At 51.6% G+C, this 26,796-nt stretch overlaps 9 protein-coding genes across 9 annotated transcripts; 4 read left to right on the top strand and 5 right to left on the bottom strand.

Moving 5' to 3' along the window:
• Positions 1–243: 243 nt before the first annotated feature.
• Positions 244–1,755, top strand: N0V89_004536 (uncharacterized protein; the record flags this gene model as incomplete). Its single annotated transcript, XM_056213320.1, has 1 exon — positions 244–1,755. The coding sequence occupies one exon, from the start codon at positions 244–246 to the stop codon at positions 1,753–1,755; it is 1,512 nt and encodes a 503-aa protein (XP_056073628.1).
• Positions 1,756–3,493: 1,738 nt separating this feature from the next.
• On the bottom strand, positions 3,494–4,980 carry N0V89_004537 (uncharacterized protein; the record flags this gene model as incomplete). The annotated part of the gene is made up of 3 exons (XM_056213321.1): positions 3,494–4,376; positions 4,404–4,618; positions 4,678–4,980. 3 exons carry the CDS (start codon positions 4,978–4,980, stop codon positions 3,494–3,496), a joined length of 1,401 nt encoding a protein of 466 aa, XP_056073629.1.
• Positions 4,981–6,161: 1,181 nt separating this feature from the next.
• N0V89_004538 (uncharacterized protein) lies at positions 6,162–7,111 on the top strand (the record flags this gene model as incomplete). Its single annotated transcript, XM_056213322.1, has 3 exons — positions 6,162–6,285; positions 6,452–6,736; positions 6,792–7,111. The coding sequence occupies 3 exons, from the start codon at positions 6,162–6,164 to the stop codon at positions 7,109–7,111; spliced, it is 729 nt and encodes a 242-aa protein (XP_056073630.1).
• Positions 7,112–10,494: 3,383 nt separating this feature from the next.
• On the bottom strand, positions 10,495–12,203 carry ECM14 (putative metallocarboxypeptidase ecm14; the record flags this gene model as incomplete). The annotated part of the gene is made up of 2 exons (XM_056213323.1): positions 10,495–11,778; positions 11,826–12,203. 2 exons carry the CDS (start codon positions 12,201–12,203, stop codon positions 10,495–10,497), a joined length of 1,662 nt encoding a protein of 553 aa, XP_056073631.1.
• A 484-nt stretch (positions 12,204–12,687) lies between these two features.
• N0V89_004540 (uncharacterized protein) lies at positions 12,688–17,128 on the top strand (the record flags this gene model as incomplete). Its single annotated transcript, XM_056213324.1, has 2 exons — positions 12,688–14,491; positions 14,541–17,128. The coding sequence occupies 2 exons, from the start codon at positions 12,688–12,690 to the stop codon at positions 17,126–17,128; spliced, it is 4,392 nt and encodes a 1,463-aa protein (XP_056073632.1).
• A 497-nt stretch (positions 17,129–17,625) lies between these two features.
• Positions 17,626–18,559, bottom strand: N0V89_004541 (uncharacterized protein; the record flags this gene model as incomplete). Its single annotated transcript, XM_056213325.1, has 2 exons — positions 17,626–17,720; positions 17,788–18,559. The coding sequence occupies 2 exons, from the start codon at positions 18,557–18,559 to the stop codon at positions 17,626–17,628; spliced, it is 867 nt and encodes a 288-aa protein (XP_056073633.1).
• A 725-nt stretch (positions 18,560–19,284) lies between these two features.
• Positions 19,285–20,838, bottom strand: N0V89_004542 (uncharacterized protein; the record flags this gene model as incomplete). Its single annotated transcript, XM_056213326.1, has 2 exons — positions 19,285–20,787; positions 20,833–20,838. The coding sequence occupies 2 exons, from the start codon at positions 20,836–20,838 to the stop codon at positions 19,285–19,287; spliced, it is 1,509 nt and encodes a 502-aa protein (XP_056073634.1).
• A 974-nt stretch (positions 20,839–21,812) lies between these two features.
• On the top strand, positions 21,813–22,925 carry N0V89_004543 (uncharacterized protein; the record flags this gene model as incomplete). Its single annotated transcript, XM_056213327.1, has 4 exons — positions 21,813–21,815; positions 21,969–22,325; positions 22,377–22,481; positions 22,533–22,925. 4 exons carry the CDS (start codon positions 21,813–21,815, stop codon positions 22,923–22,925), a joined length of 858 nt encoding a protein of 285 aa, XP_056073635.1.
• A 712-nt stretch (positions 22,926–23,637) lies between these two features.
• Positions 23,638–26,703, bottom strand: N0V89_004544 (uncharacterized protein; the record flags this gene model as incomplete). Its single annotated transcript, XM_056213328.1, has 3 exons — positions 23,638–25,011; positions 25,781–26,626; positions 26,674–26,703. 3 exons carry the CDS (start codon positions 26,701–26,703, stop codon positions 23,638–23,640), a joined length of 2,250 nt encoding a protein of 749 aa, XP_056073636.1.
• Positions 26,704–26,796: the final 93 nt, after the last annotated feature.

Consider the following 26,796-nt stretch of genomic DNA (forward strand, 5'->3'; position numbering starts at 1 on the left):
ATCTGTCGTTCCTCCACACAGAAATTCTGGGTTAGCGCTGCGCTTACCCTTTGAGATCTAGCGCGTATCGGAACTTTTGACATCCACGCTCTTGGAAGGGTCAACACCATGAGATCATCATCATCGACGAAGCGCAAGAACGGCATTGTGACCTGTCGTTCACACCTCTGTACATATAACTAGGCACATGGCGCTCTCATAAGCTTTCTGCGTTGTCTTAGATACCTGAAAGAGTGAGCAGAGATGTCCTCGTGGATATCTCGGGCCACCGAGAATCGCAATGCGCAATTGATAACCACAGCGGTGGTGTCCGGAGTTGTGGTGGGAAGCGCCATCCTGGGCTTTCAAAAGGCGAGGCGGATGTACAAAGTTGCCGATTTGAAGGCATCAATACCAGATGTTGATGAAGAGCATCACGCGACCAGATTGACCGAATATGGCGCTGCAACCAACGCCTTTGCTCCGAGCAAAGAGGACAAGAGGAGTATGGAACTTGCAGCAAGAGCGCGGAAAGGAGACTACGACGACGACCTCATTCTCGAACAGCTTGCCCGCAACCGCGTCTTCCTCACCGACGACGGCCTTGCCAAACTCCGCTCATCCTTCATCATAGTAGTCGGCTGCGGCGGCGTGGGCTCTCATGCAACCGCCGCCCTCGCCCGCTCTGGCTGCTCCAACCTCCGCCTCATCGACTTCGACCAGGTAACCCTCTCCTCCCTCAACCGCCACGCCGTCGCCACTCTCGCCGACGTTGGAACTCCCAAGGTGCACTGCATCCGCCGGCGCCTTGAGCAAATCACGCCCTGGACGCACTTTGACTGCCGCAATGAGCTCTTCAGTGAAGCCACCGCGGCGACGCAACTCGCGCCTGATGCGAACGGGCAGACGCCCACGTATGTCATCGATGCTATCGACAATATCGAGAGCAAGGTCGCGCTGCTGAACTACTGCCACAAAAATGGGCTGCCGGTCATCTCCTCCATGGGCGCAGGATGTAAATCGGATCCTACGCGCCTGTTCATTGGAGACATCTCCGCTTCCACCGACGACCCTTTGTCCAAATCTACACGACGCCGACTCCGCGCTCTCGGCGTGAAGGAAGGCATTCCCGTCGTGTTCTCGACTGAGAGACCCGGGCCCGGAAAGGCGCAGCTGCTCCCTCTTTCGGACGAGGAATTCAAGAAGGGCGACGTCGGCGAGCTAGGCGTCCTGCCTGATTTCCGCGTGAGGATTCTGCCCGTGCTGGGTACCATGCCTGCTATCTTCGGCCTTGCGGTTGCGAATCATGTAATTCTGGCTATCTCGGGGTACCCCCAGGAATATCTCCCGTCGAAGAATAGGGATAGCATGTACGACGGCATTCTAGGCACGCTACAGGGATCAGAAGGCAGAATAGCGAAGGACTTCGGTTACAATCAGGAAGGCCTGCGAATTCCTATTACCAAGGACGATGTCGGGTATCTGATAGAAGAAGTGTATCATGGCAAGAGTGTAGTTAGCGGGCTGTCGACGAGGCTAGCGTTAGTGAGGTGGCAGAAGCCGACTACAGACTTTATTGATAAGAGGACGCCAGGACAGAACAACAGCCTGCTGAGAATGAATGACTTGGTTTGCATGACGAAGGAGGAGGCGACGAAGCACGAGAAGGAGGTCCTCAGGGGTGGGAAGATGCCCGGGGAGGTGTGGGATGGGAAGGTTGTAGAGGCTGTGAGGAGGAAGATGGAGGAGGAGAGCAAGTATGAGAGATTCAGATGATAGTGAGCACGATTGGAGTCACGAGGGCGTGGTTTTTGTATACTATGTATGCTAGTAGACGATACACTGCAAGATGTATATAGAACCATCATCACCCATCAAGCTGAACGCCACGTGATCAGTACCTCTGGAATTTACTAGAGATGATCATCATTACCACGCGAAGAGGCGCCTTTTTGAACGTTCACCCGCAGCCCTTCGTTCTATCACATGATTTCTGGATGTTGCTTGTTTTGGCGACCGGCGACACTCTCTCCACCCTCCCATAGCTCGAGTCCATCCCCATTATTGTCTCCAGTTTTCCACTCGTTCCACCGCAATATGTGTAGCCATACGAACGACTTTTTGTGCAGCACATGTATCTGTACTCCATGTGCTTTTCGCTCCATGCCAGGGTGTCTTCTCGCGTTTAGTCAGACCCTCCCCATGATTGTATATTTACGAAGAAGAAAGCTCGGCCAAGAGAAGAGTGTTTATGTTACTCCTGCTCCCCCAACGTTCTATACTCGATCCACGTCGAATTCGAGCTACTTATGACAAGGTCTCGCGGAAAGGAAGACTCAGTCAAGACAAGAACCTTTGTAATCTGTGCTCCTGCCTTTGTCTTGTGTGTCTTGTGCATAAGGCATACATTCCGGGCCGGAGTGCGGCCTCAATTACAACAGATGAAGCATACTTTTGTGGTGTTTTCTCTGATGTGGCGACGGGCGAGTGTCCTTTCCTCATATGTGCTAAAGAGCGATGGTTTTCCGGGGTGCTCTCGTCTTACACATGGAGATCATTTGAAACAAGTTCTAGAAGCTCAAGAGAAGCACATGTGTACTTATTGTCACAGCTTTTCGATCCCATCAATGTTGCCTCGATCGACTTTCATTCATCTGCAAGCGATGTGGTGTGAGAATAGACAGTTGGTAAGAAAGGGCAATTTATAGAGAAAGGAAAATGGAGAGCTCATCGCTCAAACTATAGTGGGTTGGGTGAAAGATTTCCCATTTGATGTTCTTTCTTCCGCATGAAGCATTGAACTCAAAATTTCGCGGTTAACCATGATCCATGAATTTTTCGACATAAGCTTTCGCACTTCTTCGCTTCTTCGCTCATGCTATATTTTTTTGACACACTAAAACGTTTAGAGCTTGATTCTTGAATTAACATCCACTTGTGAACTTAGGCGAAGATAGCGCTCCTTGCAAACAAGACTTAGAGCGCTTATTGTAGCGTTTTCAGCTTTTCTTCTTCTCTCTCATGGGCGGCTCCTTCGTCGACTTTTAGAGACACCTGATACAGGATAATATAGAACTCATCTTTCGGTCACTAAAAATGGATTCATACAGGCACTATTTAGACATCTTTTTGAGCAAACGGTTGGTTGGTAGAAGCGAAGAAACGTTGAATACACGAGACGCATTACTACTATCTAGGCCGGCGCCTAGGCGTCTCGTTCCTAGGCGTCACCACTCAACAGAACACCAACAAAGTCATACCAAAGCTATTTCCACGAATGTCCACGAGCTGCGTAACAGCACGTGATCGAAGTGCCGAAAGAAGGCGTCTCGGTGACGGGATTAAGCCGAATTAGGTAACGCGCGTTTCGAATCAGATAAAACGTAACTCGTCATTGATCGCGAGGGTACGGGTATCTATTGAAACTGACAAACACTGTCATCATGAAACTATACTCCCCAAACCCTTCACCAACGACGTCTACAAAGTGTTTACACTCACTCACCGCCCACCATCATTCTGCAGCACTCTCACTCTCGGCCGACTTGCTTCTGACGCTGCTTCTCGCAGGAGTTCTCAAACCTGGGTTCAGAGATTCTTCCACTAAGGGGGCAGTGTTGTGAGCCCTTCGCTTTGCTGCCGACCGCGAGGTCAAGTCCGACTGAGTACGCTTCCTCGACTCCGGCGACTTTGGAAGCTGTTGCAGCTGTCCTGGACTACTTTTGCGCCTGCTAGGATTTCTTCGAAGCGTCTGCTTGACAGCATGCCGAAGCACTTGACCAGGATTTCGCTGCTCCATCTTCACCCACTCCATGCGCCGAATGGGGATACCAGCCTCCTTGCAAAGCACGGGCAGCTGACGACCTAACTTCTCAATCTTCCCATTTTCTAGATCCCTTGTTTTCAGTGAAAGTCTGAGCACTAGCGACGCTTGCTCAGGACTCTCGCCTTTGAATGATGCTTCTCGGTCTGACTCGGGTGCTAAACGGCCTAACTCGATGTTACGTTTATACCGCTGAAGACGGTCCCAAATTAGCGCAGCCTGCGTTTTCCTCTTGGTGTTGATTCTCTCCCAGAGCTTGATGACTGGAAATGTTTCATCCTTAGATTCTTTCAAGAGCTCTTCTAGTGATTCACAAAGCGCGTTTGTGAAGGATAGTTTCCCAGGCCCATTCGTTGGATTATCCTGGGCTGATGCTGCAAGGAGTTGGTATGTCCTGAACTCTTCGTTCCTGCCTTTGATAGCGGCAGTGCTCGCAAAACAACAGTCTAGTATAGCCAGAGCATCAGCTGCAGCAAGGTTTTTCAGTGGATCTTCGGCTTTGTCCCAGTGAGCTGCTGGAAGGTATTCGCTAGTCTCTTCGGATTCTTGAGTGCTAACGAGAGTCAGGCTCAAGCTACCACAGCACAGTATTATTACTTACGCGGAAAGCTCAAGATGTTGACCATCCCCATCGTTGACTTGGTTCCCATGGCCTGTATAATATACGATGAGCAGATTGTTCTCCCCATCATGCTCGTTCACGTGTTTCAAAATCTCGAAGTTGAGGCTTATTTGAGGATTTTTATCGTTCTTGATTCTGGCGACTCTACAGCCAAAGCCAAACCCCAGAGTGAAAATGTTCTGGAGTCTGTCTATCTGCGGCTGAGTATCAGCTAGGGAGTTCGATGTTGATCACAGTAGGCGCCTTGTCATACCTCTTTGTCGTGACCCTTAAACTCGTCAATGCTCTCATCCCATCGGATTATCAATACTTCGACTTTTCGGTAGCCATTGGGGGCATCCAGTTTGAAGTTCGATACCTTTTGAAACAGTGTCTGTCTCTCTGCCTCGCGCTTGAGCTCTTCTTTTATCGCCTCGTCATCCGGGCGAAGGATAGCCACACTGTCGGCAAGCGTAGCCGAATTTTGACGCGAGATACCTTTCCGGACAGGGCTGCCACCGCCACTGGAACAATTGGCCATCTTGGCTCGTGACAAAGGCTGACGTGGTGCGCTCATTGTGGGCAATGTTTTGGGCTGATGCTCTTGAGGCAGCACAGCAGCGAGCCTGCTTTAAATTAGCATCCTATGGTATTGTTTGTCACCGTGACACACGCGTCGAAGGACCCCATGTGGCTGTGTCGCTATGGCTGACCAGAGCTGCCTCACATCTGTTGAGCAAGGCCAAACGTATTTGTTTGTGCAGGCAAACAGATAGGCTGTCTGCCTTGTATCCTGATTGGCTCTGAAAGGTCGACTAGGGTGTTGCATCTGGTTCTCCAACGCCACAATGCCGGCCTTCCAATCAGGCGTCGACTTCACCCTGCACTGCCTGTCGGCGTCTGATCATGCGTTTGTCCAAAGAGGGGTATGAGGCTCTGATTGAAAAGCAGTGGGACGGTCCGTCCCCAGGTACGGACAGCCAATGCATTTGATACGGTGGGTCATAAGTTGGCTCTCGAGGCTGAAATCATAAAAGAGTGACAGTCTGACCTAATTCCCGGCCTTTTCGTCTTCCTAGCACAAGCCGCCTTCCGCAGAAATATCACTGGCGAGCTGATTTAGAGCGAGACAAATATATCGTCAACTATGTCGCAACAGGTAAGATCGTACAGCCCCACTCTTGCTCGACACTACACAACCTTCCTCGTACTGACCGGTGCGCTTGGCTGTATCACAGGGGCCTATCCCAGAAAGCGAACGAAGCAAGTCTGGAACGACTCTCGACAAAACTGCTGGACCGGTGAGACTATCGCTGTCATCGTATATGGCGTGGCTTGCAAGGTGCTGACCTCTCTCTAAGCGGTCAGGTGCATTCAAGGAGGGGGATCCAGTGAAGTTGTTGGTTGTAAAGCCTAAAGCGGACGGGAATGGCACTCGAAAGATGTGGAAGAACTTCAAGATTGCGGGTTGTTTTTGTCCTATCAGCTCTTGGGAGTATCAACTGAAGAATGATGATGGCTCTCTGTACGACAATGGGAAGAAGTTTGCCGAGTCTTTGCTTCGAGCAGGCTGAGGCTCGGCTACAATTGTGTCTGTCGCATGCATGCAGAATTGCCTGAGGCTCGCTTATCACAGCCTTGCGCCCTGTCGTCTCGCAGCCTTGTGCAGCCATTGTCAGATTAAATAGCCTTTCCTTCCGTACGTGATCTGTTCCTTCCCATGAGTTTGTTGCATTCAAAAACAGTCCCAATGCAAGTATGTCGCCTATCAGCTCTTCTACCATTTCCGAGAAACAAGGATCCACTTACTATCAAGGGTCTGGTGACGCCATTATCGACATTGATAGCCGCACCACGACACTGAACAACCAGGCTGTGTCTCGTTAGTCTCCCAGCGGAACTTTGAAGACCTCAGCCTAGTGCTAACCATAAGCAGCCTGTTTACCTTCGCGTGCAGAGCTAGAGAGGAAGATAAGCGAGACTATCACAGTACCGCGTGAGCTTCGCCACTCTACTCAGCCTTGTGTAAATTTATTAACATTCAGTAGTGCAAGAGTATCCGCTAGGCTATCCTCTGCAAGCAGCCTTCCAGTCTAGCGAGCCTAGCTGGTCAATCTACCGTAGTTTCGACTACCTGCATTCCCGGGTCATACTAGACCTACAGGACGAGCTACGCTGCCTGGAAGAGCAACTGGAGGATGTTGATATTAAAAATGAAGGCGAAGAGCGATTGAGGTCGCGTAAAGATGACTTGAAGCACTACAATGAGGAAGAATTTCCAAGTCCGCGCGCAGTCTTGCTAGAAACAATCCGAAACAAGCTTGTCAACTACGGTACACAACACCGCGATGCAATACGTATTTATTCCATTGCTAATGGCTTCGTCAGATGAGATCTTGGCGAAGGCACGAGACCTTAACACTTTCCAGCGACCATCGAATCGTGACTATCGCAGCTTCCGCATATGGTTCCAGAACAAGAAGCCCCTAAACTACGAACGGGAGGAACAGTTCATAAAGCGCAGGGAGGACCTTATTTCGTTACGACAAGGTCGGGAATGGTCGGGCTTCGACGGTTTGGTGGAAACATGCATTCGAAAATTGCACTGCAAGCCCTTGCATGTAAGTCGCCAACACCTCAAAGAGTACGACGGCACTGACCAGCATGCAGTTTATCTTCGCGACCAAGGAGCTTCGCGACAAGACTAACGACAAACATGTCTTCTTCTATTCTCACCAACGCATCGAGAAACTCGTCGGACTCATTATCACATTCATCATCTTCATCCTGCTCGTCCTTCCTGTTGTTGCGATGTACAACCTAACCTCCATTGGAGATCGTGATTCCACTCTTGACGCAGTTGGCATCCTTGTCGTCTTTACACTTCTCTTCTCTGCGGCCATGTCTCTTCTCACAAAAGCCAAAAGGCATGAATTATTCGCTGCGAGCGCAGCCTACTGCGCGGTGCTTGTGGTTTTTATCAGCAACTTCAACAACGACGGAATTCGGGGGAACCTTAAGTAATTACTGTCTTGTACTTCGATTTCTCATCTCCTGTACAGTTCCTGCCAAACTACCTGAAGTCCGACACTCCCTTGGTCGCCTATCTTGCAAGGCTATTGGACGCACTGTATCGCTAATAAAGGTCTACTCTCAGTCTGTTCACGAAGGCGAAATAGACGTAGCCTAGGCTGTATATAATACTATGTACTGAAATTACTAGTTAACTAGTTTCTTTACTATTATAGAACGCTTAATACGGTACTATGATTGTACATGACTCAGCCCATGGGGCCCACCCATGCTTTTGAGCACGAGCGCTTTGACACAAGCAATCAGTCGGATATCTTTCGTGTTCGGTCGCCACAAGCACAGAATTCATGATTTCATTCTTCTGCGGTTTCCGGTACCTCCCAGACACTTTCCTCCACATGTTCGCTTGGGAGGAACCTTTTAGTACCTCACACGTCGAAACACTCCGATGCTCATGATGCTCGGGGACTCGTGAGGGACACTGCCACTATGTATGCGGACTCGAGTCTTTTGCGTCTCTATACTTTGGGAGGATAAGGGTAGTGCAGAAGCAAAGCTGCGGAAGAAAGGGTTTACATATGCCATCACCACGTTGAAACGCATCGGGGCGGACATCGCATGGTTAGTCTACATAGCGCACCGATCCGCTTATGTCAATGGTTACCTGCTCGTTTAAGACAGGACGTTCTGCCAAATTTCCGCCCAGTTCTGTCCAATTACAGACATGACTCCCGCAGATCGATCATCTTGAAACGTATCTCCGCAGACAGGTCCCCATAGTCCTGAGCTCTCAAACTTCCGGTCCGCACACACCGAATCCCATACAAGTACAGGAATTTGGTTTGCTTCACCACAAACTCTCATGATCAATACCGCACAGGGTTTTAGTCCCCGTCCACCAGGCAAGTAAAAGGTAAGGTGCAGAATAGAGACTGCAGAAGAGGCGGTTCATACGCGCGCAGTGTTCCTTGAAGGGTATCATGCCGGTCGGAGCTTACTAAACCCACCGAACCGCTCATATTCCTTATCATCTGGATTTTGTGGGACAGGGCAAACCGTGAGGGGTATTTGTTTTTAATCCCCTCCCGACACACAAATTCCCCTGGGTCCATAGCGTTGGGTCTTGTAGTCCACGCACAAAGGGAGCCAGGATTCCTGGCCTTCAAAACTTTTAATACCCACAGACTGGCTCCCATGGAAAATGATGGATTTGTTTTAGTCCACAGGACATGCACATAATACCCGGTAACTGCTCTTGTAGTCTCGGTCCACGGGCAAAAGTGGTGTCAAAAAGGACTGTACGACCCAGATCGAAGTTTCTACATGTGTGAGAATCGTGTTGAACAAACTTGGAAATTTTAGGTGCCGATTCCGGCCACAACCTTCCGCAACATCAAGTAATAAGCTGGAGAGAGTGCCCAGACAGGAAATGTTATGTTCTTGCGGGAATTTGACGTCCACACAGCGCACACCCATGTACGCTTAGTCCATGCTTCTTGTTCGAGACAAGACATCATGCCGTAAGTTTGCTGTTTGAGTCCCCCACGCATCCTCGTCCATGGGGCAGGGTGAAATGTTTTGAGTCCGACGGGGCCGGCCAACCCATCGTGTAGTCCCCGCACGCCGACTCTCATGAGGGCTTCTTTGTATAGTCTTAGTTCCGCACACCCACTCCCATGCAACCAGCGTCCACCACTTTAGTGCACCCCTAGCGAAGATACAAAGTGGTGTAAAGAAGAAGAGTGCAGGAGATAAGGGCATTTATGTACTAGGTCCCTGTACCAAAGCACATCAAACCGTTGTAGAGCTCTTCATGGACTGCCTGAGCTAAAGTGTTGACCTCAGTCCTCCGCAACCATGTGCTCACTCTTCAGTGCTTTTTGGACAGGTCATGCGTCTGCACTGCTGGTGATTCTAGTACTCCGCCCAGAAAAAATCCCATAATACCATGCGATAAGAGATTTTAGTCCCAGGCCGTCCCAAGCATTGTGGTGATTGCGCGAGACTTTGAGACAGGTTAGGGCGCCCGGATCGGTTCTTTTGTAGTCTCCCACAAGGCCACTCCCATAGGTTCCCAAAGAACTCAATTACGGACTCCCATATTCCAGTCCGGGGGAGCTTTTAGTCCCACGAGCCCGGCACAACCATTGCGTGGTTCGAAATTTTCTTTAGTCCCTCCACACACCGACTCCCACAAAACATCGTGAATCTGATTTAGTGCACGCGGCAGACCCATCAAGGGAGACTATCTTTCTTTTAGTCCCGGCCCACTGGACAGAATAGCGTGAAGGAAAAGAAGGCAGGAGAAGAACGGAGGCGTTTATAAACGTGACCACCGTGTCGGAACACATTCAGACGGCAGTCAGGCTCCTCAGTTCCCCACAGACTGCATGAGCGAAAGCTTGGTCCCAGCTTACCACGCCCATAACTTCCAATGGTTCGTCCACAGATTGGAGACAAGGAAATGGTGGTTAGCTGCTCTGTCTTTGAGGGCCACACACGGCCCCGCCCATCGAGGTTTCTGCCTGGACTTTTGTCTCCGCAAACCGAGTCCCATGTAACGACGGAGTGAAGATTTGGAGTCCACCCTCCGAATCACATAGGACGTGACAGTGTCTTTTTTTGAGTCACAGGCCTTCGCATCCATTGGAATTGGAGGGTGCAGCTTTTTGGAAGAGACATGTAGTATGCGCATTGTTGGTCTAGTCCCTCCAGAAGCTCACTTCCATAGTCGATTGCTCGCCGCCAGACCATGAGAAGATCGCGCGACATCTTTAGTCGCCGTCCACTAGACCCATCAAAAGTTCTTGCATGGATTTTGGTCCCGCCCACCAGCGAGTGAGGAGAAGAGTGCAGAGAAAGACTGCAGAGGAGGGGGGCTATATATATGAGCGCTATGTTGAAGCGCATGCGGACGACTTAGATTTAGTACCATAACCTCTGGGCTTCCGAAGCAGTCACGTGCAGCATGCCGAATAATGTGAAGTAATGGCATTAAGACCGATAAACGGACGTGGTATCAAGAAACATGAATCGAAAAAGCACTACCTTATATAGCTTACAGCTCAATCTGCTCCTCTCCCTCCTCCGCCTCTTCCTTTTCTACACTCTCCCTCCCCTTCATTAACACGTCTTCAGCATTCGGCGCCTGATCCAGTATGCCAACCTCCCCCAGCATAAACCTCCCCAAATACAGCACCGACTCAAGGATCTCGTTCCCCGTGGGCACGATATTATCCTTGGGCAGCAAAAATCCATAGCTCCCCGTATCCCGCAGCTTGATCTGGAAGCTATATCTGACTTTAAGTTCGTGGTAGAACCAGTCCAGCGCACTACCGCCGGCGGATTCGATGCGCGGGAAGATTTTCTTTCCGTCTTTGGCGAAAGCAACGTTGCCCTCGCACGCGGAGGTGACCTTGTAGGCGTGCCCCTTGTGGGATGTTCGAATGGCTTTGCCCAGCCCCATGGCGAGTTCCTCGAGGTCTTCGATGCTGGGCGGCTCCTCGTTGCATGTGTAAGAGTAGGGATACAGAATCTGCTGGCTATAGCTGTGCAGATCCAGAAAACCAACGAATTCCACATTGTTATTCTCTGTTTCGTTCTTCGCCCAATCGGCGAATTGTTGGGCCTCGACGCCGGCGAAGGGCGCATCGCCAGGGAAAGATTCAGAGCAGGGGTTCGTAGGCTTGGATTCACCGTCCCACTGGAAGGCGTAGCTGCGGTCGAGGTCGACGCCCTTGCAAAAGCGGAGGGAGGTAGGCTGGCGATTTTTGCGCCACAGGCGGTCGACCTCCCAGGTGTGGACGTAGCCGTCTGGGTTGAGCGTGGGGACGAAGACGAAGTCGAATTGCTCGAGGAGGCGGGTGATTTCGCGGTCTTTGCCGTAGGAATTGATGAGCGTCCAGGCGACGTAGTTTACGGTGGACGTCGAGATCCATTCGCGGGCGTGGGAGCCGCCAGCGATCAGGACGGTGCGGCGAGGGAGGACACTTTGCTGGGCGTTGGTGGGGTGGACACCGACGCGTAGGGCGGGGATGTCGCGGCCTTCGTAGCTTACGCCGACATTAATACGGCGGACGTGGGTGGTGAACATGGAGGCTATGAGACTCATCCAGGGAGTGATGACTGAGAGGGGTTGGTAGTCTTGGAAGAAAGGATGGCCTTTGCCTCCCAAGCGGGGTGAGGGCTTGAGGTTTGGGGAATAGTGATCGTCATCGTGTGATTGGGTTCCGGATGGTGATGGGTAGGAAGAAAAGATGGCTTGGGCAAGATCGAGGTCCTGCATGAGAGGGACGTGGGCATTCTGGAGAGATTTTGGGAGGAGACCAAGCAAGGATGGCAACTGGTGATATTAATAGGCAGCAATTGAGTAGGGCGAGAACAACATACCACATCCTTGGCTATTCTGATGTCGACCCAGTCTGAAGTGAACTCCCACACATCTAGGAATAAAATATCTGCGGCCTCTGCGAGAGCCGATGCCTCGTCCGGTGTGGTGATTTTGAAGCGCAACACGATGTCCTCGCCGTATCGTGCGATCAGAGAACGGTCGGGAGTCCCTCTCGCAGGTGGTGTATCTGTACCCAAGCTCTTGTGTGTGTCTGGAAGACCCCATACGTTCCTAATAATGGCATCTGACAGCTTCCGCCATGGCCGCGGGGTGTAGCTTGGACGGTGGTCGCTCGATATCGATTCGTGCGGGGCGGCGGCGATGAGCGAGGGACAGAGGAGCAGCAGGCTGAAGACGGCGACGGTCGGCCGGCGCATGGTAGGAAAACGAAAAATGATTACCAAAGAAACAGCGTACAAGTTCAGACGACAATGCGCCTGCTGGCGGCGATGGTGAAGAGCATGTCGCGTGCCTGGGAGTGGGTGGACCTACGTTTGGTAGCTGCCTGAGGCTCTTGGCGGTGGATCCCAGCCGGCTGGAACGTGGAACAGGGCCGCGCCGTTCATAGACACATCAGCTGCTGACCACATTGCTAGATCACTAGATGTAAACAACCCCTCAGGGTGCCAAAATACACACGCTGCATCCGCGGGCTGCCTCATTGCAGCGACCGTGACTCGTCCGCGCCGCCTGGCTGTCATCTTGACCTGGGCTGATCCATCGCGCTCAGCCTTACTGCAACGCAACCGCATCCACCCTCTTCCGTCCGCATCCCCGACCCTCGTCACAAGAATCCGTGTGCCATGTCCAGCGCCGCACGCCGCACGCCTGCGTACATGAGCTGTTAGGACCGCTCCAGCAATGCCTCTGCGCCCCCTCCGACCCAACCGCAGCGAGAAGGACCTCAAGCGCCGAAGCACCCTCGATCCCGCCGGCCTCTTCAAGCGGGGGGATAAGCTGAACAAGTCGGCAGAGTATCTGGGAGATGCGCGCCATGCTGCGTCCGAGGATGGCGGCGTGCGCCCGCAATCGAGCAGCCGTGTCGACGAGCCGCGGGAGTCGTGGACAGCCAACGACGAGAACCGCCCGCCTACGCCGCCCGTCCAGGAACACACGCCTCTGACCCGCCGCTTCAGTCTGATGCGCTTCCGCCACGCCTCCGACTCGCAATTGTCCATGCGCGCGAAGGAACAAGCTGCAGAAGACGCCCCGCCCGTTCCCGCAGTGCCCGCGAATGCATCCGACAGTATGTATCACCATGACGCACTACGGTTGCGACCAGTACTGACACATGTTGCTGCAGCGCCCGCAATCATCACCACCGCGCCGACCATGGTTATATCCGAGGAGCAAGGGGAGCAGGCACCCAAGAAGCGCGGTCGGCTGCAGCAATTGAGCTTGCGTAGACGCTCGTTCGACCCGAGCTCGGTGGACAGGCCCGGCATTCTGCGGAAATCGGCAGACAAGAAGAGCAGTATGGACGTGAAGAGGTCGGCATTTGGTTTTGGGAAGAGCAAGGACAATCTGCTCGAAGAGTCGGGGCGCTTGTCAACTAACCAGCGGCCAGACACGCTTGCCGAATCTGCTCACGAAGATGCGGAAGGCAAGTCTTCTCTGTCGCTTCCTGTTCCACGGCAATCAGATTCCTCCCGATCCGACGGCAGCTCTACCGGCCATGTCTCGTTTGAGAACACTCCCAAGCCGCGGCGCACGCCCAAGTTACACTCTGGCCGTAGCTTCTTTGGCCGCAAGAAACAGCAAGCATCGTTATTCCCTCTACCTATGAAAATCACCCCTCCCGAGTTTCCTGATACAGCACCAGCGACACCACGCGCGTCAACAAGCGGCATCAGCAGCGGTTCTGCTCACCACTCTCCTGGTGCCGAAAGCCCCCCTCTTACCGCCATACATGACCGCCGTCATCTGGAGAATGGATCGAGAGCAGCGCCGATGCCTTCCCCGTCGCAAGTGGCTTTGACTGCTGCAAACATGAATTTATCCTCACCCCAAGCAGGTGCGCTACTCCGCAACGACTCTCAAAGGTCCATACAATCCGCTCGCTCCTCGCCCCATGCGCCCAGACCAAAAATATTGGGCCTGCGGGGCCGGTCGTCCACTATGGGTTCGCTAGGTGGCTTATCCGATGACGATCCACCCCCTACACCGCCCTATGCTACCAGCGGAAGGAACTCGACGTCCACAGCGGGAAGGAGCAGCTTTAGCAATCTATTCGGGCTCAGTTCCAGATTCCGTCAGAACTCCGAACCGTATTCGCCCCGTCACGGCTCCCCCGCTCACGGTGGTACAGGCACCCCCGGTCTCATGTCTCATCAGAATTCGATGAATATCAGCCGCGAAGCATTGGTCATGCCAGAGCGAGAAGAGGGCGAGACACCTGGTCATTATCTGGAGCGCATCGAGGAAAACAATTTTGGCAAGAGCGCGATCGCTGCCTATTTGACGAAAACCGAAGATGCATTCCTGCTCGCGGTTCTGCGGAGTTACATGCGGAAGTTTGCCTTCTTTGGAGATCCGATCGACATGGCTATTCGGAAGCTACTCATGCAGGTTGAACTTCCAAAAGAAACACAACAGATCGATCGCGTTCTACAGGGTTTCTCCGACCGATATCACGAATGCAACCCCGGGATATATATCAATCCAGGTATGATTAACGCACCATCCGGTAAGGACTGCTCGCTAATTGAGCGCAGACAAGGCTTATTTCATCTCGTTCTCCGTCATCATCCTGCATACTGATTTCTTCAATAAAAATAACAAGCGAAAGATGCAAAGAGGTGATTACATTAAGAATTCATCTTGCGATGGTGTCTCAGAGGACGTGCTTGGTTGCATCTACGACAATGTTGTGTATACTCCATTCATCCACATTGAAGATGACGTTGATCTGAAAACCATTTCTTCGAAACGAAGCAAACGAACCGCCGTGTTGAAGGGTCCCATGAATGACCCAGCGAGGAAGGCTGCCCGCGAGCCCATTGATCCATATACCCTAATATTCGAGGGCAAGCTGGACGTTCTCCGGCCGAACATCAAAGAGGTGATGAATTTAGATGATCCATACAATTACCTCGGAACTGCACCTACTCTAGATACTAAGACTCTCTGGAGGTCTTTCTCGAGATTCGGTATCATTCAGATTGTATCCTCTCGATCCAGACCGGAAGCTTTCATGTCTCAAGACAGCCAGGACAATCCGCAAGAGAGCTCGGTTGGTATTGTCGAGATGCCCGTCACCAAGGTTGGGGTTTTGTGGAGAAAGGATAACAAGCGAAAGAAAACCAGGTCACCTTGGCAAGAATGGGGTGCTATCTTGACTCGCTCGGGTCTTTCACTGTTCCGGAATTCCAGCTGGGCAAAGAATTTGATGCACCAGCACGAGCAGCATGAAAAGCAGGGCGACACAAGTCCGGTCCATTTCCAACCGCCTCTACAAGAGTTCAAACAAGACCACATGATTCCAATGGATGGTGCGGTCGCGCTCGTGGACAATACGTATAAGAAACACAAGAACTCGTTTGTCATGTTCTCCAGGGTTGGCGAAGAAACGTTTCTTGCGGATAGCGAGAAGGACTTGAATGACTGGCTGGCAATGCTAAACTACACTGCTGCCCACGAGACACTTGGTGTACGGCCGCGCGGGCTGCAAGGAGACCTCTATGAAGGACAAAGGAACCGGGCGATTCGACGTGGTGAATCCTCGGCGTCGACAAAGACACTAACCTCGCCGACAGGAGAAGTAACGCACCGCAGTGGAGCCATCGACAAAGAGCTTCAGGCACAGATGCGCCAAGCGCGGAAAGATCTGATGCAAACCCGCATTTCAGAATCCGAAGAGCGACTAACCGAAGCAATAAGGCAGCTAGAAGGTCGATTGAGGGACGCTCGGCATCTTCAGATCCTGGCACCTATCCAGCCCAAGACCCGGGAACTTGTCATACACGCAGCAGGACGATTATCGGCCAAGCTCAAGTGGGCCCGTATCGAAATATGGCGCATGAAGTGTCATCGAGATATCCTCGCACAAGTTTTGGAGGATGAGAAGCACACACATCTCGGTGCTCCAGCGCCAACCGAACGCGCTACATCCACGTCGCAGGCGTCTGATCACAAATCGTCCAGAGCATCAAGGATTGGCAGCCTAGCGCGCCTCAGCTCGAAGACGAGTTCTCTGACCAACAACGCGAAACCGCCCCTTTCACCAACATCTATACGACCAGAGACTAAATCTTCGCGAGACTCCGATTTCGGTGTGGACGACATGTTTAGGACGCCACCAGAAACCACACACTCCAGTCCCAACATGACACCGACTCCTTATACTCTCCCTCCGATCAATCTTAGCCCACGAGTATCGGCACACCGACCATCCAAGACCAGCTCAATGGCCCAGAGTCCTATTCTTTTCCCTAACGACCACCGTCCATCCATATCTACTGCCGATGAGTTGGCCATCAGTTCCGATGGCGCGTCTGATGCTGGATCGCAGTATACAACGCCACCACATTCGATCGACCGCCAGAGGCCTTCTGTTGATGTCCAGAGGCCAGACCCCAGAACACCCGACCTGCCAACGGATGGACTGCGTCTGGACAATGACTCCGAGTCAGAAGCCGATCAACCACCAGCTGCGTTGACAGGGTCGCCCGAATCACGCTCCAAGGTCCGTAGGAGTCTGCACCGCACACTGCGAGAGTCGCATGGCAGCTCTTCGCATCGCCGTGGGCATAAAGCTAGAGACTCTGCGTCAACCATCATGAGCAATGAATCGGACGGGGAGGGTCTAGCGCGCACCCATGGAAGCTTCACTGTGCATGGAAAGAAAGCTTCTGTCATCCAATTCGGCCCTGATTGGCACAACACGTCTGCAGAAGAGCGACTCAAGACCAGGAAGCAGGCGCAGGAGGCCATGGAAGAAGCCGGCTCTGCAGACGAACGGGGTAGCAGTATCGTCAGCGACAGTGCTGTGGCCGCGCGCGAGGGTGCTGTGGCTGCGCTTGCTTCTACAGCGATGGAGACCGCCGCACGACTGCCTGCGTCCAGCGAGGTTCGCAAGCAACGACATGTCTCCTCGCAAACGATCACACCTACTAGCTACAAGCAATCTCTCGAGGGTCACGAGAGCGATTCGGACGCTGCATCTCAGATGAGCGAGATACAAGAGGAGTCTCAGCGGGAGTCGCCCAAACACTCTGAGGAGGGTCCACGACGCGCGTCTACCGAAGAAGAGCACTCGAGGACGCACCTCACGGGCCCGCAGTCGCAGAGCGTTGAAGCATAGTTTTGATTTTCATTGCATCTTGGATTTCTAAAAGCGGGTTTGTTTTCAGCATTTCCCCGCCACCGATCCTTCCATATCCGCATCTCCTTTCACGATAGCAGGGCGCAGGTGGGGTTTTGGTTCAGGCAACAACGGCCTTTCTCATTTGTTCTCTTCGGTGGATCATACCCTGGGCGTGGGCTGTATATGCATAGACTTGATATGAGCGCGTTGCTCGTTTACTTTGAGGGTCGGTGGAAATAGCTGATTGGTGATGCACATATAGATACCTTTGATGTGGAATGGGATGAGGGCATATTACCTGAAATGGAGCTTTTGCTTAGCACACCATCGCTCGCTTTGAACCATCGCGCAACGGAGTGACCACATGCTTACGACCGCTTTGGGAAGACTACTTCACGTTTCTGGCAGATGTTGTTAACGATCAACCATGCAAGGACATGTGCTGGATTTCCGTGTTCATATTAATACATTGCATTGCAAGGGTCCTCTATTTATTATATCTTGCTCTCGCTCTTTGCCTTGCCCCTCCAGCCAGTGAGGTTCTGCCCGCCATCGACCTCGAGGACGTTTCCTGTCATGTGGGCGCTCGCTGCGAACGGAGGTTAGATCCAATTTACACAGATGTGACGATCTGATAAGGGAACGAAGGCACTTACCAAGACTACTCAAGAACAACACCAGCCCTCCAAAATCACTCGGTTTCCCGATGCGGCCCGTGGGCTGTCCAGCCTCGAGCGTGTCCCTGAACTTGCCTAGCCCAAAGGCCGTCATCCTGCTGGGGAAAACACCCGGGCAGATGACATTCACCATGATGTTCTTTGGTGCAAGTTTCGAGGCCTGCAATTTGGTGAGGTGGATACATGCGGCTTTGCTCGGGCCGTAGCTGTATGTTCCTGTCCCTGGCTGCGCGAGGCCCCCGCTTTCACTCACGGTCACGTCTACAGTCTGGATGCCTGCGATGCTAGCCACATTGATAACACGGCTGGGGAAGTCTTTCGACGTGCCCTTCAGCAGCAGAGGCTCCAATCCGGCGGTGACGTAAAAGATAGATTTTACATTCAGCGCCATGAGTTTGTCCCAGCCGCTCTCGGGGAAGTCGTAGTAATCTGCGCCCCAGGTTGCGCCGGAGTTATTCAACAACACCGTCAATCGATCTGTTCGTTTCTTTACTTCTGCGCAGAGTGCGAGACAGCCGGCTTTGTCTTTTAGGTCTGCGACGACGTACTCGCACTTTCCGGGGCCGAGGGAATTGAGGCGGTCGGAGGTTTTCTTGAGCTCGGATTCTTTGCGAGAGGCGATGATGACGCGGGCGCCGTTTTGGATGAAGGCTTGGGCGGCCATCTCTCCGAGGCCGCTGGCGCCGCCGGTTATGAGGGCGACGTGGGAGGAGAAGCTGAAGAGCTTTGAGGCGGAGAGGTCGTCTGCCATGGTGATGTGATCTTCCTCTGAATGTGGGCAATTGCGGAATGGTCTCTCCTCGCGTTGAAAAGGTTGTAAGATTGGTTTGAGGCGATTCGTAGAAGGGGAAAAGAAAGAACGAAAGACCGAACGTGATGTTGAGATTGGCGTAGCGCGATGTTGGATGTTCAGAAAGTTACCTCGGCTGGGGAAGGGTGTGGGGTAGCGGCGGCGATATGGCGGAGATAAACTGACCGAGGCATCTTTCGTGGTGGCTGCTCGACATCAACTAATCCTCCTACCTTATAGCAGAGGTGTTTTTGTATGAAGCCTTGTAGGATGGGCGTGGAGATCATATATCTCACGTCCCAGCGTCCTACATCAGAAGCTGAGATAGCGGCGAACCGTGGCTTTTCTTGAGTCTGTGACAATGTCGCTTGCGAACGACCAAAATGTGAAATATTTGGCTTAGCTATATAAAGTAAATACATTTGTTTTATCATACTGATCAATGCCACATGTTGCTTCAGGAGACTTGAGAAATCCAAACAAGGGTTCTCTCACCCTTCTGATAGCTCATATCGAACAGAGAAAAACCGAAAAAACCAAGCTCGTCGAGTACAAACAGAAGTCACAGTAGATGATTGCGGGTACAACATAGTAATAATTCTGATGAACTTACATGCCCGCCGTGGGGCGGCTTTTGATGCTGCGAACACATCTAGACAGGAAAGCTCGAAGCGGTGTAGGCCAGCTTAAGCAGCAGTGGACTGAGCCATGTACAATTCCGGAAGATCATTCAAAGCTGTCCCGCTGTCGTTCCGCTTTCCCTCAAAGTCCACTACCTTGAGCTTATCATCTTCTACCTTCAGCTTCTCCTCTCCCACCTGAAGCTCGGCAATGGCCTCCTGCGCCATCCAGGCGTAGACTTGCTGCGCGGCCTTGGGCAGGGCATTTTCACCACCCTTTCCGGCCTCGATCTCCACCATTTCTGTCGCCCACGCGCAGATAGCGGCTACGATCTGCTTGACCTGCTCTTCGGTGTTGTGCGCATGAATGGTGATCCTGACCCTTGCTTTGCCCTTTGGAACTACAGGGTAGGTGATTGGGAAAGCGCAGAAGCCGTTGAGACTAAGGTGGAACGCTAAGTAGTAGTTGTATTGTTGTTTGGTCCAGATGGGCACAAGGTGGGTGAAGAATTCCTTGTCCTTCCAGCCCTCGCTGACAGGAACACGTAGAATGCCCATCTCGTTAGCTTTTCCCCATATCGGATCGGATGTGATCGTGGTGCAGAAGAGCTTGACGAGATGCTGGACGCGATCTTGTACTTCTTTCGTACGGCCGGTCCGCATCAGATTGTATGCAGAGCGGATTGCCGCTACTCCGGTGAAGGGAGGCGCTGTCGTGTAGATGATCGAACGGGCAAAATTGAACATGGCAGTCCGGACGGTAGCGTTGCATAGCAACACTGCTCCTACGGATGCCAATGCTTTACCGCAAGGATGCAGTCTGATTGCGAAGTCCTTTTCCAGGCCAAGCTTATTTACCAGGCCTGCACCTTGCGGGCCGACGACACCCGTCGCGTGCGACTCGTCGATGAAAAACTCGATATTGCCTAGAGGGAAAACCTCGCGCCCGGTCGCTAAGAGTTCCTTTAGAGGACAGACATCCCCATCCATGCTGTATACCGACTCGACCGAGACGAGAACACATCTTTGACCTTGTCTGATCATAGGCTGAGAATCCTTGATGGCTTGTAATTGTAATCGAAAAGAGTCCATGTCGTTGTGCCTGAATGGCACTCGAGTGGTTGCGAGACTCTTCTTCATGCCGTCATGAATACTAGCATGGACAAGTTCATCATAAACGATGGCGTCCCCAGGTCGTGGTATCGCTGAGTAGATAGCGAGATTGGCTTCGAACCCTGATCCAAGGATGAGGGCGTGCTCTGACCCGTGGAACTCTGCAATCTCTTGCTCGACCTGCTCTAAGTATCCGTAGTTCCCGTCAAGCATTCTTGAACCCACTGCGCCGAGTGGATGATCCGGATAACGTGCAAGCTCCTCCATATATTCTTTCCGGAGCATGCCACTGTTGCCCAAAGATATGAGATCATTCGAGCAGAAGTCGACGGATGCATTGTCCTTCCATGTGTCTCGGTGGATCGAGTATAGAGCATGGTCCTTGCGGCGAGAGTCCAAAGCGTCTTCTAGATTGCGATAGAACGCTGGCGCATCTTGCATGGAAGGAGCTTTCAGCTTTTGGAGCTTGAGCCAATGGCTAACCAGTGGTGCAGTTTGGACTGTCATGATGATGATGACACAAAGAAGCTGTAGTTCTATATCAAAGGTACGCTAACTTATGAACACAGTAGTTCCGTGAAATGAAGCAGCAAGCCGTGATAAGTTGGCGTGCTACTGGAAGAAGGAATTAGACGGTTTATTTTATACTTACATCAAGTACGTAGTAGCTAAAGTAAAGCAGCCCCAGTCTTGTCAAAAATCGCCTGCAACCCTTGGAACTTGAGTGGCGTCTTCGGATATCATCAACACCCTTCGGTTCATCTTCAGGTAAAACATTTCGGACTTCTACATGTCGCGTCATGCCTGCTTTCAACATCACGTTGCGCAAGTTCTGCCTCGAGCATCGCGATACTGCAGGGAAGAATTGAGGGTGCTAGGGAGGTGCAGGGTACCGAGTACCATAGGTACTGGACAGGTTCTGGCAGGCGGCTGCAACATGTGGGTTGTAATCCGAAGATCGTGGCCAGGGCCGGTGTGGCCTACGATGAGCTGATAGGACCCCAAAACGTGGCGAGGGACCTGTTTTCGATTGGGTGGTACATATTCGTGCGAGTTGTCGTCTCAGACGCATGTATATTAACCGGGCGTCGTCGCAACCTTCTCACTTCGAGGCGGGCTGAACAGCCCCCACGACGAGCGTACATACTCTACGATCGGCTTAAGCCCTAACTCTAGGTTGCAAGGCTGCATTGGTACTTGCTTACAATCTCGTCATTTGCCTCCGATTCGTGCGTCTGGCAGGGATCTTGCGATGAATGTGAGATCGAATTTTTGGAAGTTCTCGAAATACGACAAGATGACTTCGACTGTTCGCATAAACGAATTAGGCGTCAGCAACCTTACGAGAGCAGCCGTAGATCGCCTTTTCATGTGAGAACTTCAGTGTTGCCTGATCAGAAGCGTTAAGTGCAGGTTATACGAAAATTGGCTGGAACCCCGAAAGGGAGGGTTGACGCGCCATCTGACTGGACACCGTCGACATGGTATGTTATTACACACCGAAAACGTTTCGCCTAAAAATAATCCGATAACCCCACCAGGTTCAGTTGTGGAAGCGCAAAGGAATGTTATGCTGTCAGCAATAGGCCTCTTGATGTGAAGCGCATCGGCCATAATCCGGTTGGTGGAATCATCAGGCACGTCGGGCGAGGGTTGATGTTGATAATACCTTCCTCAAGGCGCCCGTTACCAAGACCAACCCCACTTCTGCTCACAATTTTGACCGCGCTGCCCGAACCACCGGTACTTGTCTCATTACGAACATGGTCCTGACACCAGAGGAGCGAGAGGCGTGGTTAGCGAGGCCAGCGATGGATCCGCCTCCCGGCATGATTTCGAATTTCGAGAATCCCTCAAGCTTTAGGTCGAAGAGCTTAGGGATGATTACATCCCTGCTCATCATTGTCACTGTCGTGTTCGCGGTATGGGTGTACACGAAGACCAAAGTGCAGAAGAAGCTGCATCCAGAAGATTATGTCATTGCTCTAGCATATGTCAGTATACGACACAGTTGTTGTGTGTATCCAACTAACGTGTCTATCTAGGTGGAGTTTCTTGTTCTCACTGGTGACGGGTACATGATGTCCGAATCAGGTCTTGGGGTGCACATGTGGGACATGACAGTCCGCACCCAGACCAAATTCTTCAAGGTATGATTTGTTCTTATCATACTTCAAGGGACATAACGAACAATTGTACAGCAGTACTATGATGGTATCGTCATCTACCTTGTTAGTATGGCGACCCTAAAAGTGGGGATCATACTCCAGGTCCTGCGAGCATTCATGCCCGCAAATACTCGAGACTGGACATTTTGGGTCGGGCATGTCGTGCTTTGGATTAACGTCACATACTACTTTGCCATGGTTGTGGTTGAGTTGAAGACCTGTACCCCGCGAGCAAAGGAGTGGGACCCGACAATCCAAGGAGGCTCATGCATTGGTGCATCCGAAGTTCGATTTGTTCTTGCGATGTTGAATGTCGCTACCGATCTTGTCATTATCGCTCTTCCCCAGCGGGTCATCTGGAGTTTGCATTTGCCTATCAAGCGGAAGTTGGCACTTTCGGCACTTTTTCTGGTCGGAATCTTGTAAGCGAAGGCTTGTTCAACGCAGGATTGCTCGCTAATGCAAGATCTAGTTCTATGTCTTGTGGATGCGTGCAGATTTACTACGGCATTGTCCTCGCCACAGATAAGTCTGACAAGTCCTACAAGATCTCTAACAACGGCATCTGGGCTTTGCCTGAAGTCGCCACTGGTCTTCTTGTCGCATGTCTACCCGTGCTTCCAAAGTTCCTGGGTGTGATAGGAAAGACAGCCACTGTGTCCAAAATCGGTACATCGATCAGAGTATTGCTTGGAAGGTCTTCTGGAAGTGGTAGTAGCGGTAGTCGAAGCCGTGGCATTGGGAAGAATGATGTACCTACTATAGGTCAAGCGCGCGTAAGGCAAGCTGGTTCTGAGCCTGACGACATAGAATTTGCGACCCTCATAGATACGAAGACTGATACGAGGCCAGGGACGGGAACGGATAGTAGAGTTTGAGAGGATGTCTGGAGAAGTGAAAACAATTCCGAGTCTGCTCGCGGATTTCTTAGATAGACATCAAAGAGTTGAACAAAACGAAGCTCACAGATAGATTAGATCATGATTGTATTAAAGTATGACAATACAAGGGTCATCTTGTAATGTGCGCTTTTGCTGCATCTCATTGCTCCAGTTGAGGGGGTGTGATAGCTGATCGTGTCAAGGAGTGCTGATCACTTTCTATCCTAAGATACTTACAACGTCGGCAAACCATGCACTCACAGCTTTCCGGAGGGTCGAAACACCAAGTACGGACCATCATGTGTGGCAATGAGCTGATCGCGGATTTTGAACTCTTTTTGTGCAGGATCGGGGCTCATGTGCGTTTGTGTTCCATGATCAGGGTGTTCTTCGAAATCAAAGTACCATAGGGTCTTCGCAACCACAAGGCTAATCTCCATGTAGGCCAACGCTTTACCAATACATCCACGTGTACCAATCGAAAAAGGCGAGAAAGCAAGCTGCTGAGTTTTGTTCGCTCCACTCACTGTTGCTGTCTCGCTTCTTGGTAGGAAGCGTTCAGGCCTGAACTTGGACGGATTGGGAAAGTATTCTTCGTTGTGGTGTATCGCATAGATATTGATACCCACCACAGTGCCGCTGGGTATCACATGGCCATCCACAACAACAGATTCTTGAGAGTCCTCAGATATTTCCCTCCACAGGGTTCCAGGTGCTGGAGGAGACATTCGTAACGCTTCGTCAATGCAGGCTCGGAGATATGTGCAAGTAGATAGCTCATTGTGCTCGATCTGATCACCGCGCGTAAAAGTTGAGCGAATCTCGTCGATGAGCCGAGAAGCGCACTCCGGGTTCTGAGCAAGGTAGAAGAATAGCGCAGCGATAGCCGAAGAGGTAGTCTGTCCACCGGCAGGAAGGAAGAATTCTGCTTCTGCGAAGAGATCGTTTTGGCTTATCTCGTCCCCGGTCTCTGGGTCCTTAATGCCTGTGATGAAGGAGAAGAGGTCCTCTCGGGCGTCCTTGCTAACAGTCAAGCGGTCCGCGATCATAGCCCTCAACGCTGTCTTATATCTCTCTTTGATGGAGAAAAGGAATGGAAGAAGGAACGCATCAACGCCGAGATATTTCGACAATGGGTATTGCATATGGATATTCGTGCGATACATACCGGCTTCCATTCCCTCGGCGATGAAGCGATTTCGATCGTTGGTCTGTAGCTTCAGAGAGGAGCCAAAACCGAAAAGTGATGAAATGTCAAGGGCTAGGTACTTGCAAGCAACGGTCATGTTTACCGGCTGACAAGATTGAGCAGCCTTTTTAAGATTATCTAGGTAGATTTCGATCTGGGAAGTCATTGTGGGCTCAAAGCGACGGATACTCTTCTCTGAAAGACCGGTGCTGACTATCTTCCTCCTGGAACGATGGATGCGCTTGTCCAGGGCACTGAAGACACTGTGGACGTCCGGTTTTGATTGAGTCATTAGATAGGCCTTTGATTTCCCGAAGGCTTCGTTTCGGTAGATATCTGTCACGTCAATCCTATTCTCATAGTCGCGATCGTAGGGGCGTACCTTGAAGCGCGGTGGCCGAGTTGAAAACCAATTTATTCGGTCCATGCCGGACGACGTTACCTGTACATCGACATGAGCTAGGGAGAAAGAAAACAGATGTGGTCCACAGACCATATCGTTGGTGATCTTGGAGTGTGGTGTAGTGGAGGTTCTTTCGTAATGCCTGCACTGCCCCGTACCAATCGGAGAACTTTGCTAAGAATGGTCCCGGGTATTTCGCGAGGGGATGGAGCAGTATCCGATAACTGTAAACCACAAGGCACTGGAAGGCCGTTAGGACATTCGTTCTCTCCTTAACATGAACTAGCTTACTCGCAAGACCACGAGTAAGAGAGCATAGTAGACGATCCAAGCGGCCGCCATGTTGAGCACTGCTCACGATCAAGACTTAGAACAAGGTGAAGCAATGAGCGCCTTCTGATGGCTCGGAGGCTTTAGGCCATGTGTAAAGTCGTGTAGAGTAGTCGCATTGGACAGCGACATATCGCGGGTCGGAGGCCAACCTCAGAAGCTTGGGCGGTTTCACCAGCATGCGGGTGCGCGGCGTTTGCCGCGGCCATGTCACACATATGTCACCACACCCATGGCTCGAATTTAGTAGATTGATTGCTACCCTAGTATCAGCCTGCAGCCGGTGATGTCTTTCGATCGAAGGGCTGCCCTTTGTTTGTCCCTTGGCGCCAAATGTCTTTTGGCCCCCGCATAGATTAAGGTCCGCTGGGCCAGAACTCTACTGCTGATCTCTGCTTCGCCTGCACAGTGACTCCCACCTACGCCTCAGTATCGGCCAAACAAAAAGTCCCATCACAGTTGCTAATACGGAGTCTACCAGTCCGAAACCTCGTTTAGGAGATGGGCCAATCATATTAGCGAAGAGAAAACTTGCTTCCAGCGAATCATTGCACAGCGCGAAATCACCTCTTTCTGTACCTTGAATGATTCCTTCTGCTACTTTCCTGGCAGTAGGAACCTTTTTCGCGAGCTCATCAATGGATGCAGTCGTTCCCTCAATCTGCTTGGTCAAAGCGGGCTTCAGGCTCTGTTCGGCCAGGAACTGGGGCGACATGAAGTTCGAAGGGAACGCGCAGTGAACGGTGTACGTACTCTTCGTAGACGAATAGCGCATTATCTCCATTCTAAGAGTGTCCGCAAGCGCTCGGAGTGCGGCGCGGGCTGGGTTGTACGCAATGTAGCCCGGCACTGCCGCAAACGCTGCAGCACTGTTTATGAAAATAATCTGTCGGTGTCTCGCAGGCTCGTTTGGAGACTTGGGAACAGATTCTTTATTCTTGTCGTCATTGATCCAAATCTTCAGCAAGGCTTGGGCTGCGTATGCGGCGGTGAAGTAATTACTTTCCATGCAGGTCTCCAAGTCTTTGGCATTGAGGTCAGCGAGGAACCCAAGTTCCACGTTGCATCCTGCTGCACAGATCAAAGTATCCGGGATCTGTGGCTGTGATGCAAAGACCGAAGCGACCGCAGCTGGATCGCGAAGGTCAAGTGATACTGCGTTGATCTCTTGATTTGGATGCAGTCGTTGAGCAATTATGTCGCTTTGTGCAATATTCAGTCGCTCTTTCCTCCTAGCAAATATTGTAACGTGAGCGCCTTTCGAGGCAAGCATCTGGGCCAACTCTTGCCCTAAACCTTGAGATCCGCCCGTGATAAAAACATTCTAAAATATTATTAACTAGGTGGCGAAGCCATGAAGAAGACACCTACCTTATGTCGGGTCGAACTATCAGGAGCCATATTGGGTAGGTTCAAATTGAGATTCCAAACAGGCCTTCCGGAGTAATGGTCAAAATACGCGAGCGCGAGAAGGCAAACTTCCAGACACTCAGC

This window comes from Didymosphaeria variabile (assembly GCF_027946475.1).
Source record: "Didymosphaeria variabile strain IMI 356815 chromosome Unknown scaffold_3, whole genome shotgun sequence".
NCBI lineage: Eukaryota > Fungi > Ascomycota > Dothideomycetes > Pleosporales > Didymosphaeriaceae > Didymosphaeria > Didymosphaeria variabile.